General features: G+C 45.3%; 1 protein-coding gene across 1 annotated transcript in view; it reads right to left on the bottom strand.

The window, feature by feature from the left end:
• The window catches only part of MYLK3 (myosin light chain kinase 3), a 37,766-nt gene that overhangs the window by 14,779 nt on the left and 10,223 nt on the right, over positions 1-12,764 (bottom strand). The window contains exons 4-5 of the mRNA XM_077831199.1: positions 8,049-8,644; positions 2,340-2,445 (exon numbers count right to left, since the gene is read on the bottom strand). Of these exons, the coding sequence (XP_077687325.1) occupies positions 2,340-2,445; positions 8,049-8,644 (702 nt within the window). The remainder of the gene's footprint in view (positions 1-2,339; positions 2,446-8,048; positions 8,645-12,764) is intronic.

Below are 12,764 nucleotides of genomic sequence, written 5' to 3'. Positions count from 1 at the left end.
AATCAGGTGGTCTGTAGCATGAATCTCCTCTTTCTCTCAGCTTATGAAGGATTAGTTTTATCTTTCCAGCCAGTTGTTCAATTCTTACATTAAAATATTATGCTCCATTTGTATTATTACATTACACAATGACATGGTAACCTGCTGATATTCTTTTTTGGTTCTGTAATTATACACTCCTGCTGTCCTTCAGTGATGCATAGTGGGGTATATTAACAAGGATATTTCTGGTCTGATCACGTAACTTTTAAAATTACATTAAAGCCAATAACTACAGGGCACACATTTATTGCATGATGTAAATTGTCTCCTACCTCACCCATGCACTTGATTTTTAAGCACCGTCTTTTCTACCACTGCATCACCATCATGCTTGGACCTGTTCGGCCATATTTGCACTTAACTCCACCTGGAAATCATACTCTTCCAAATTACAAATAAGTGCAGAAAAATGAAAGGGCCGAAGGGAAGTGCTCACCTCAAGAGTGAAACCCAGGTGCTATGTCAAAATAATGTCAGTTTGAAAACTCAGCCATTAACACCCTTTAACATGCTGTTGTTTGTGTGACTGGGATGAAGCTGACAGCTTTGCTTTTGTTGGTCATTGGGCCACTTTCTAGAAGGAAGTGGGGGGGGCTGTATGAATGGAATGTCCTGCATCTCCCAGAGAGGGGGCTAATCTTCATGGATGGAGACTAGCTGGAGCAGCAAGGAAGGTGTTAAATGAACAACTCAATGGGAGGGTGCTACAGCGGTAAATACATTACAAATTTAAACTCAGTGAGTCGTGAACAATTGAACGAATGTGACAAGGAATGTGAAGAGAAGAAATTTTCAAGTGCTTAGATATCACTGCTTGGAGTCTGGGTAATAAGCAAGAGGGTTCGGAAGTTCTCAATGATGGGAAGAAATGTGCTATAATTGGCATTACTGAAATCTGGTGAGACAATAATGGAAAAGCAAATTAATGGATAAGAATATAATTAATGCCAGTAAACATGGTTTTATGAAAAACAGGCCTTGTCAAACAAACCTTATTTCATTCTTTGAGATTATAAATTTGGTGGATAAAGGTAACTGTATAGATGTACTATAGTTATACTTTTGTAAGGCAAATGACTTAGTACTGTATGACATTCTGATTAAAAAATTAGCACTATAAATATCAATAGTGAACACATTAATGGATTAAGACCTAGCTAACTCCATCTAGCATTTCTAGTGGAGTACAGTACTAGGCCGACACTATTCAATATTTTCATCAATAATTCTGAAGTAAATATAAAATCACTGCTCATAAAATTTGTGGTTGACAAAGATTGGCGGAGTGATAAATAATGAGGACAAAGCACTTATACAGACATACAGTCTGGATCACTTGTATCCATTCTAACAAATGCATTTTAATACAACCAAATGCAAAGTTATACATCTAGGAACAAGGAAGGTAGGCTATACCCACAGAATGGGGACTGTAAACTGGAAAGCAGTAACTGAAAAGGATTTAGGGGTCATAGTGAACAAGCAACTCAGCATGAGCTCCCAGTGAGACTCAATGTCAAAAAGGGCTAATGTGATCCTTGGGTATATAAACAAGGGAGTAGGGAGGTGATTTTACCTCTATATACAGTGTTGGTGAGACCGATACTGAAATACTGCATACAGTTCCGGTGTCCACATTTTTAAAAAGATGTCAAAAAATTGGAGAGTACGACTTAAGAGTTCAATCCATTTAGCTTATCAGACAGAAGATTGAGTGGTGATTTGAATACAGTGCATAACTACCTTCACAGGAAGAATACACCAGGCATTAAAAGGCAGGTTGGTCTAGCGGAGAATGGCATAACAAAAAACAGTGGCTGGAAACTAGAAGTGGACAAATTCCAATGAGAAAAAAGGCTCACTTTTTAGCATTGAAACAAAATTGAAACAAAATACCAAGGGAAGTGATGGATTCTCCATCTCCTGATATCTTCAGATCAAGACTGGATGACTCTCAAGAAGATCTGCTTTAGCCAAACACAAGTTACTGGACTCAATATAGGGGTAACTGAGTGAAATTTAATGGCCTGTGATATACAGGAGGTCAGAGTAGATGATATCAAAGTCCCTTCTGGCCTTAAACTTTATGAATCTATGCATTTACAAGGTCATCTAAGAGCTGCAGATCTACATGTGTCACCAAGAGCATCCAATGAAAACTATGTATTTGTAGATACTCTGTGGGCAATGGGTAATTGTAATCATCCTAATAGCTCTTTTTCTGTGTATTTAAGCTACTGCAGAGATGTTGCTAAGTGCACCATTCACAGCACAGCATTACAGAGAGACAGACTTACCCTCCTAATACTTCATGCCGGCACACTGAGTAGCACGTTGTTATCTCTGTGTGTTTGATGCTCACTATGCGATGGTCAAAGGGAGCAGGAGAAGGAGGGCTGTCATCTACACAGGAGACAGTTCATTCATTGATTTGGTTTTCCACAAATCATTGCGCATTACTTTCATCATCCCCCCCAGTATTTTCACTTCCCAGGATACAGCTGTATCAAGACATCAACCAAGGGCAACCTGATAGGTTAGCTAACTACAAACAGGCCTGTACCACCTTGGTCATGGTTGTATGCCTTTTGGCACCTCACTCACTCTACACCTCATCAAAGGTAACGTTCATCATACTCCCACCACTCAAATATCCCTGTCCCTCAGAGAGTCCCCCCAAAGCCAATCTGACCACTGAGACTGGCATCATCACCACAGTACCCCATTGTTTTCTGGAGCAGATGCAAACAGAAATATGGTTCTCCCCCATCATAGTGTTGTTCAGCACAGCTGTGGGTGAGCAGCCTGTACGGGGGAATATCAGAGGGCAACACAAGGACTCAAGATATCTTAGATCCAGCCAGACAATTGTTAGCCATTTGCTTTTAGCAATATTCAAAACAAAAACCCTGGCATTTAATAAGGCTCCCATCTTTCTTCCACCTTTTCACTTTACTAGGTCCTCTAACCAGCAAAGCACTTAAGCAGATGAGTAACCCCACTGTCTCCACTGGATGGTAGGAGTAAAATGTCATGAGTGAGGCACCTACCTAACACCTAATGACTCATAACCACTTACTCATTCAGTGTCAAGAGAATGCCTCTCCCAGTAGCAGCGATCACTGCCATTATCAACAGACGAAATCAGTTCCTGGGGAGATGTCCCAATAAAGTAGCTGATCCAATTTAGCATGACGCAAATAAGGGCCAAATCCCAAAGTCAATCTATGCGTAGAACTCGCTTTGACATAACTGGGAGTTCTTTGTGCAAAGCCAGGGAGAGACTGGGCCATAGATGTTACTGATTAATTTAATACATGCTCATTATAAAATAGCTGCACAGTGTATATTACACCTTAAAATTCCATTTGCGCATACATGTTTGCACCTATCAGCCACTACTGTAGAACCCAGACCTTGATCAGCACACCTCTTGGGGCATGCTCCATCCACTGCGGGCAGAGAGTACTCCTGTTCTTGCAGCAACCAGAGTGTGATCACTAACGTGCTGCCCAGAAAAAGACTTATGGCCAGGGATATAACTAGGGACAAAATGAGACCTTTCCTGCAATATTTTACACTCTCTTCACCTGCTAATATTAATGTGTGGTTTGCACACCCCTTCTCTTACGTGATAATAAAGGCTTTTATTCAAAGAAATAAAGCTTAAAAAGTATCTCTCCTTTTTCAAACACATAAAATTTCATCTCATTTTATTTTAAAAGGATTATTATTCCAATACAGCCTTTAAATTGAATCCTAAATCCGAAAGAACATTTATTCTGAGACTGCAACTGAAAAGGAACATTAGAATAAAAAGTAAGTCCCATGAATGTGAATAAAGTTGTTGTCTGATGCAGTCAAGTGTATGCTTGGTGCCTGAATAAATGCTCTCAGACTAAGGCCTTGGCTACACTTGTGAGTTACAGTGCAATAAAGCTGCCCAGAGCTCTGTACCTCACTCCCCATCTACACTGGCAAGGCACGTACGGTGCTTTGTCTCCGCGGCTCCAGTGCTGCTGGTTCTCCACCTCCCGCAGAGGAATAAAGTTTGTTACGCCGCCACTGGTGAGCTGCGGCACCAGTGTGGCCGCCCAATGCACTCTGATTGGCCTCCAGAAGTATTCAGAAGTGTCCACAATGCCTGTTCTAGCCACTCTGGTCTAGTCTGGTCTGGTCATCAGTTCGAACTCTACTGCCCTGCCCTCAGGTGACCAACCGTCAGACCCGCCCTTTAAATTCTCTGGGAATTTTGAAAATCACCTTCCTGTTTGCTCAGCCAGGCATGGAGTGCTCTCAGCAAATCTTTCCAGGTGACCATGCCTCCACGTGCCAGGCAAGGCCCAGTATGGAGCACTGGAGAGTTGTTGGACCTCATCAGTGTTTGGGGGGAGGAAGCTGTCCAGTCCCAGCTGTGCTCCAGCCGTAGGAATTACAATACCTTGGGGCAGATATCAAGGGGCATGTGGGAAAGGGGCCATGACCGGGACGCACTGCAGTGCAGGATTAAAGTGAAGGAGCTGCGGAGTGCCTACCGCAGAGCCCGTGAGGCAAACAGCCCCTCAGGTGCTCCCCCCATGACCTGCCAATTCTACAAAGAGTTGGACGTGATACTTGGGGGCGACCCCACCTCCACTCTGAGCACCACCATGGACACTTCAGAGCGGGAGGAGGAGGAGAAGGAGGAAGCGGGAGTGGGAGTGAGGGTGCTGGGGCAGGGGAAGACATCCTGGAATCCCTGGAGGCATACAGCCAGGAGCTCTTCTCAAGCCAGGAGGAAGGTAGCCAGTCACAGTGGCTGGTACTTGGTGGAGGACAAACAGAAGAGCAGGTTCCCAGTAAGCAGCTTTCTTTTCGGGAAGGAATTTTTTCAGTGCGGGCTCTTTGGGCGAGGAGGGTTAGGGCTGCATGCATGCCTAGATGAGGAATAACGCATTGATGTGGTCTATCTCTTTGCGGTAATCGGCCTCGGTAATCTCTTCAAAAGTCTCATCCAGAACGTGGGCAATGCACTTGTGCAGGTTTATTGGGAGAGCCACCGTGGTCCTTGTCCCAGTTAGGCTAACATGTCTGCACCACTGTGCCACGAGGGGTGGGGGGACCATTGCTGCACACAGGCAAACTGCATATGGGCCAGGGCGGAAGCCACATTGCAGTAGAAGACCCTCCCTTGCTTCCCAGGTCGCCCTCACAGCGAGACATCTTCCAGGATGAACTCCTATGGAAAATGTTGGGACAGCATTCAGTGTAGGTGCTCCCTGCAGCTGTTGCCTCTCCCCAAGGCACAGAAACCAAGAGGACAGTACAGCCGTGAAACAATCAGTCCCCCTTGACCCTGTGCTTACTTACCATTTTGGGGCTCCCGTGGGTTATGTGTGCTCTCTTTGGGATGGGAAAATTATTCTATTGTGTAGACTGTGTATGCCCTCCTTCAGTTCAGGGGAATCATTATTCTGTCTAATATAAACAATGCTGCCTCTGTTAAGTGTTGCATTTTGCCTTTACAGATGCAACCTTGAGATCTCAGCAGTCCATGTTATCACTGGCCTAGAGACTGCAAAGACTCAGGAAGAGGCCACGAAAAAGCAAAGAAGACATGCTGCAAGAAGTGATGCAGCAATCTCTTAAAGAGAATCAAAAAGCACAGGAGTGGAGGGAGAGCGAAAGCAGGATCCGCCAGGAAAACGCAGTGCACTGGCAGCAAAGCACGGAGCTCCGGCAGCAAAGCACGGACTGGCTGATAAGCATAATGGAGTGCCAAACGGACTCTATCCAGGCGCTCGTAGCCATGCAGGCAGAGCACTACCATGCCTGCCCCTGCCTGCAGCCACTGTCCCAAAACTCTTTCCCTTGTGCCCCCATGTCACCTCCAACCCACTTTCCCCAACATCTGGGTTCTTATCGCCACCAGTTGCTTCACCACCCAGCCCTGAAAACTATGACCCTTACCCACTGCACTCAACCCCCATCCTGAATTATAGCCATCCTGAAGTGCAGCACTTATTGCACAGCACTCCAGACAGGAAGGCCGAGTATGAGAACAGGACATATGCAAATCTGTGATTGAACCGTTCCCCACCCCACCCCCTTGCCCTTTCTGTTTCCCAAGCAGTTGTGTTTCTTTTCAATAAATGGATTTTCTGGCTTTGAAAACATTCTTTATTATTACATAAAGTAAAAGATGCCTTAGCCCAGGAAAGAAACAGGCACTGCAAGTCAGCTTAGCAAACTCAGATTCCTACTAACATTGGAACGACTGTACTTCACTCCTGTGCAGGGCACCAGACATTACTGGTGGCTTTCAGCCTCAAATTGCTCCTTCAAGGCACCCCTAATCCTTGCAGCCCCGAGCTGGGCCCCTCTAATAGCCCAGTTCTCTGGCTGTGCAAATTCAGCCTCCAGGTGTTGAACCTCGGAGGTCCATGCCTGAGTGAAAATTTCACCCTTCTCTTCACAAGTATTATGGAGGGTACAGCACACGGATATAACTGCAGGGATGCTGTGTTCGGCCAAGTCCAGCTTCCCATACAGAGATCACCAGCGGCCCTTTAAATGGCCAAAAGCACACTCCACAGTCATTCGGCACCGGTTCAGCCTGTAGTTGAACCATTCCTTGCCGCTGTCAAGGCTCCCTTTGTGGGGTTTCATGAGCCATAGCATTAATGGATAAGCGGGGTCTCCAATAGGCAATGGGCATTTTGACTTCCCCTACTGTGATCTTCTGCTCTGGGAAAAAAGTCCCAGCCTGCAGCTTCCTGAACAGGGCAGTGTTCCGAAAGATGCGTGCGTCATGCACCTTTCCAGGCCAGCCTGTGTTAATGTCAATGAAATGCCCACGGTGATCCACAAGCACCTGGAGAACCACAGAGAAATATCCCTTCCGATTAACGTACTCAGAGGCTAGGTGGGGTGGTGCCAGAATAGGAATATGCGTCCTATCTATAGCCCCTCCACAGTTAGGGAAACCCATTTGTGCAAAGCCATCCACAATGTCCTGCACGTTACCCAGAGTCACGGTTCTTCTGAGCAGGATACGATTAATGGACCTGCAAACTTGCATCAACACAAGTCCAACGGTTGACTTTCCCACTCCAAACTGGGTCGCGACCGATTGGTAGCGGTCTGGAGTTGCCAGCTTCCAGATTGCAATAGCCACCCGCTTCTCCACTATCAGGGCAACTTTCAACCTTGTGTCCTTGCGCCGCAGGGTGGGAGCGAGCTCCTCAGACAGTCCCATGAAAGTGGCTTTTCTCATCCAAAAGTTCTGCAACCACTGCTCGTCATCCCAGACTTTCATGACGATGCAATCCCACCACTCAGTGCTTGTTTCCCGAGCCCAAAAGCTGCGTTCCACGGTGCTGAGTGCGTCCGTGAATGCCACAAGCAATCTCGTGTCATACACGTTACGTGACTCGATATCGTCGGACTCCTCACTGTCACTTTGGATCTTAAGGAATAGCTCAACTGTCAAACGTGACGTGCTGGCAAGACTCGTCAGCATACTCCTCAGCAGTTCGGGCTCCATTTCCCGCAGACTGAAACGGAACACAGATCGCGCTGCACAGAAACCGTTGAAAGATGGCGCCAAATGTGGACAGAAACACAGGAATTGCTGGGATGTGAAGCAATGCAACACGGGGTGTTGGGACGGGGCCCAGAATGCCCCGCACCCCACACCCCCTTCCCACAACCCACGACGCCAGAATGGGAAGAGGTGCTCTGTGGGATACCTGCCCATAATTCACCACTCCCAATGCCGCTGCAAGTGCCGCAAATGTGGCCACGACAGTGCACAGGCAGCTGCCAATGTGGAGCGACTGCAGCGCTTTCCCTACTCAGCTGTACGAAGACGGGTTTAACTCACAGCGCTGTATATCTGCAAGTGTAGCCAAGGCCTATGATAATAGCACTAATGAGCATGTTTCAGCTATTATAGTGTATAACATATGCAGGAACCCTAGAATTCTCAGTGTAAGAGTCCCCAGGTATGATTGTGAGCTACTTACCAATGATTACTTCATCCTCCTTGCCAAATGCTTTGCTGGTTTCTACTGATGTAGTGTTTTCTGGGGCGTCTCCTGTACGTTGATTTGCATTGTCGTCTTTTTGTCCTGTGTATGTGCTTTCTAATTCCACACATTTTAATTCTAATTCAGATCTAGCATCCTTTGTGGATTCTTTCATTGTTTTTGTTGTTTCTTTAGGGCTTTTCATTTTGCCACCAAGATCTTTTTTAGTATCATTTTCAGCTGTGCTTTGAGAGGATATGGACTTGCATTTTAATTCTGATTTCTCTAGGGGCTTTTTATCAGTCGAGACTTTGTTCAATAGCATCTGTGGCTTCCCTAATTTGGGTTCCTGTTCATTGTGTTTATTAGCAAGCTTCACCCCTTTTACTTCTTGAATTGGGTCAGTTCTGGTGTTTGGGGGGCATGGATTGTGTTTAAATTTGCCAGTCAGATGTTTAATTCCTTCAACTTCCAATGGTGAGGACAGAGGGGATTTTACTTTGGAACTTGTACCTCCATGATCATCTAGGCTTCCTTCCTTGGCCACTGGAATCTTTTCTTGGGTTTCAGTCATCTGCACATTGATGGAAATCCTGCAGAGCAAACATTTTCCTTTTTATACAGATAAATAGCCTTGCTAGAGTAGTGGAAAATATTTTTTACCCTTTGTTTAAATCCCAGTTTCGTAATAATTTCCCTACTAAAAATATCAGATACTGAAATTGCTAAAGACAATAAGAAAATGCAATATTTCAGCAATACTTCAGGATAAATTTACAACACTCTGAAGAGACTCAGTCCCACACAATCTGATTTTAATAGCTATTTTAACATGCCAGCTTGTATAGATGTCTGCCCTCTGCTGGACATAAAATATAACATACCTAAAGCTCAGATTTTGTCATGGATATTTTTAGTAAAAATCATGGACAGATCAGGGCAATAAACAAAAATTCACGGAAGCCCATGACCTGCCCATGATTTTTGCTAAAAATAGCCCTGACAAAATGGGGCAGGTGGAGGGTCCAGCACCCACAGCGGCTGGGAGCTCTGGGGTCCCCCCTGCTGCCTGGTGGCTAGGAGCTGCTGGAGGCCTGCCGCCAGCAGCGCCTGAGAGCTGCAGGGCTGCCTGCTGACAGCTCCAGCCCCAGGGCAGAAAAGGTCACAGAGCTCTCTGGCAGGCACGGATTCCGTGACTTCCGTGACCACGGTGACATAATCGTAGCCTACCTACTCCAGCATTCACCAGTGCCTCTGTGGTGGGGAGCCTTTGTATTTAGCGCTAAAAATTGTGATCTGGATTTTTAGAAGTACGTGCTAGCTCTTAAAAACCTGGGTGCGTGTGTTCTAGTCCCCCTGCAGTTAGCTGAGAGCGGAGGTGTGAGAGTCTGCATTCATGGGGTGTTATCGAATATTACTCTTTTCACAGTCTGCTATTGAAAATATTATGTTGTACACCTCGGCTCTTTTGGCTCCTCTGTTTTGTTAATATTATTTCCTTTAGCATTCCTGCCACTAGAAACTTTTAAACATTTTCATTAATCTTATGTTGTCTGGAGATAATGGGATTATAAAAAACCTGCTATATTCTGAAGTTCTCTCAGAGATATTCATATAATTAATAAACTTAGAAACAGAAGCAGGATCAGGCTCTGCAAGAGAAATTGTGGAATCCCCATAAATGGAGGTTTTTAAGAATAGGTTGGACAAACACCTCTCAGTGATGGGCTAGGTATACTTGGTCCTTCCTCAGCACGGAGGCGTCGTTTAGATCAGTGGTTCTCAAACTAGGGGTGCTGCTTGTTCAGGGAAAGCCCCTGGCAGGCCGGGCCAGCTTGTTTACCTGCCGCATCCACAGGTTTGGCTGATCGCGGCTCACACTGGCCCTGGTTCACCGCTCCAGGCCAATGGGGGCTGCAGAAAGGGCAGCCAGCACGTTCCTTGGCCCGCGCCGCTTTCTGCAGCCCCCATTGGCCTGGAGTGATGAACTGGGGCCAGTGGGAGCCGCAATTGACCAAACCTGTGGATGTGGCAGGTAAACAAACCATCCCGGCCTGCCAGGGGCTTTCCCTGAACAAGCGGCACCCCTAGTTTGAGAACCACTGGTTTAGATGACCTCTCATGGTCCCTTCCAGACCTACATTTCTGAGTACTGCAGCTGGCTTCAGTGGGGCGACTGGACATCAGTAAGGGCTGTAAAGTTGCATCTGAGGGACTATAAAACTGCAGGCAGAGAATGTCTCTGGTGCCTAGAAAAGGAAACACCTATCTAGTTTCCTCAAAAGTATTGTTCTTCTGTAACAAAGATGTTGAAAAGAAACCTTTTCTATCTTTTGCATAACAAGTCTGTAGTTTTGTTCTCATTTTCACCATCTCACTGTCATTATAAGCATGTGATAATGTTGTGATAAATGAAAGGGGAGGGGATAGCTCTGTTTTAGGGACACCCAGCCAGCCAGTTACCTATAAATCCCTCTTGGTAGTTGTTCTCTACTTGCTTTACCTGTGAAGGGTTAAAAAGTCTCCCTGCATAGGTAAAAGGAAGGGAGTGGGCACCTGATCAAAAGGGCCAATGGGAAAGCTAGAACTTTTTAAAATTGGGAAAAAAACCTTCTCCTTTATCTGTCTGTGTTGTTCTCCCAGAGAGCAGAGACAGGGCTGGAATTATGCTATAAAAAGCTTTGGGCCAGGTATGAAAAATCACCAGATCATACCTAGAAACTACTCATTTGAAACCCCAGATATGTAAGTAGATCAGGAAATGTCTAGGAAGATGCGATTAAGTTTATCCCTTTTATTACTTTATGGCTTGTGGACTTCTCTGTGCTAACCCAGGTGCTTTTGTTTTGCTTGTAACCTTTAAACTGGACCTCAAGAGAGCTATCTTGATGCTTAATCCTTGTAATTGTTATTTTTTTTTAATCTAGCAAAAAACCTAAGTTCCAAATGTATTTTCTTTCTTTTTGTTTTTAATAAAATTTACCTTTTTTTTAAGAACTGGATTGGATTTTTGTGTCCTAAGAGGTTTGTGTACATGTTGTTTAATTAGTCTGTGGCAACAGCTGATTTCCTTTGTTTTCTTTCTCAGCTCTTCCCCGGACGGGGGGTGGGCGTGAAAGGGCTTCAGGGTACCCCACAAGAAGGAATTCCCAAGTGCACCTTCCTGGGTTCTCAAAGGGGTTTTTACAGTTGGGTGGTGGCAGCATCTACCCATCCAAGGTCAGAGAAAATCTGTAACCTTGGGAGTTTAATACAAGCCTGGAGTGGCCAGTATTAATTTTTAGAATCCTTGCAGGCCCCACCTTCTGCACTTGAAGTTCCAGAGTGGGAAATCAGCCTAGACAAATGTATTAAGAATCTGTAGTTCAGTGGTATTAAGCTAATAAGTCAGCTGATGCCAGCTTAGAGCAAACATTGCTATGACTATCTAGACAAGTCTAAACTTGGCAGGAAAACCTGGGCATTTCTCTAACAATTCCAAACATTGGAACTCTGTTCTTTTTATGTTTCTGTAGAGGCCTATTGACTTCAATGAGAGCTGCACCCATGTAACCGAGCGCAGAATTTGGCCCACTCATTCAGACTTCACATACAGAAAATATCTCTGTAGACACCCTGACTACAAACTCCTCCATAAATAAAGTGTAGGAAGATTCATGTTCTTTTCACATTGTTATTTAAGAATAAAAATGCAGAGTAAATTTTAAGTCTGATTATAATGAAATGTTGTGTGAAGTTGATCTAGACATCAAACAAACACACTTCCTTTGCATTTACAGCCCTTGTGTTCAGGGGGTTCCCGCACCCCAATCATGTGAATTTGGGAAATGTGCTGGAATAACATTCCTGGAATCTTCTTTTACTTAGCCACACAACTGGTTATGGCAATGCAAGCTTCCCCCACTCTGCCCTGCCACATCATAGAATCATAGAATCATAGAAGATCAGGGTTGGAAGGAACCTCAGGAGGTCATCTAGTCCAACCCCCTGCTCAAAGCAGGACCAAACCCCACTAAACCAGCCCAGCCAGGGCTGTGTCAAGTCAGACCTTAAAAATCTCTGAGGATGGAGATTCCACCACCTCCCTAGGTAACCCATTCCAGTGCTTCACCACCCTCCTAGTGAAATAGTTTTTCCTAATATCCAATCTAGACCTCCCCCACTGCAACTTGAGATCATTACTTCTTGTTCTGTCATCTGCCACCACTGAGAACAGCTGAACTCCATCCTCTTTGGATCCCCCCTTCAGGTAGTTGAAGGCTGCTATCAAATCCCCCCTCACTCTTCTCTTCTGCAGACTAAATCCTTACACTGGACCTCTTCTAGAGGTAAAGGGAAATATAGTCTCCAAGCCCTGCCACAGCTTAGCCTTTCTTCTAAGACTGGGGTGCCAATTGCTGCCATTTGCAAAGATGTTTTTTCTCATGTGGATCTGTGTGTACTGAGAAGTAGACCAAGACCACTTCCATTCAGTTTATTAGTTTGGTTCTTCAGTCTCCGGCCTTGTCTACACTTACTGGGGGTTTGACATGCAGCGATCGATGCATCGGCAGTCGATTTAGTGGGTCTGGTGAAGACCCGCTAAATCAATCACGATCGCTCTCCCGTCACCTCCTGTACTCCACTTGAATGAGAAGCGCAAGGGAAGTAGACGGGAGAGCGTTTCCAGTCAACATCACGTAATGTGGACCCCATGATAAGTAGATCTAAGTA

Source organism: Eretmochelys imbricata, chromosome 12, assembly GCF_965152235.1.
Source record: "Eretmochelys imbricata isolate rEreImb1 chromosome 12, rEreImb1.hap1, whole genome shotgun sequence".
Taxonomy (NCBI): Eukaryota; Metazoa; Chordata; order Testudines; family Cheloniidae; genus Eretmochelys; species Eretmochelys imbricata.
Note: the sequence above shows the minus strand (reverse complement) of the source record. Positions and strands in the feature narration are given on the sequence as shown.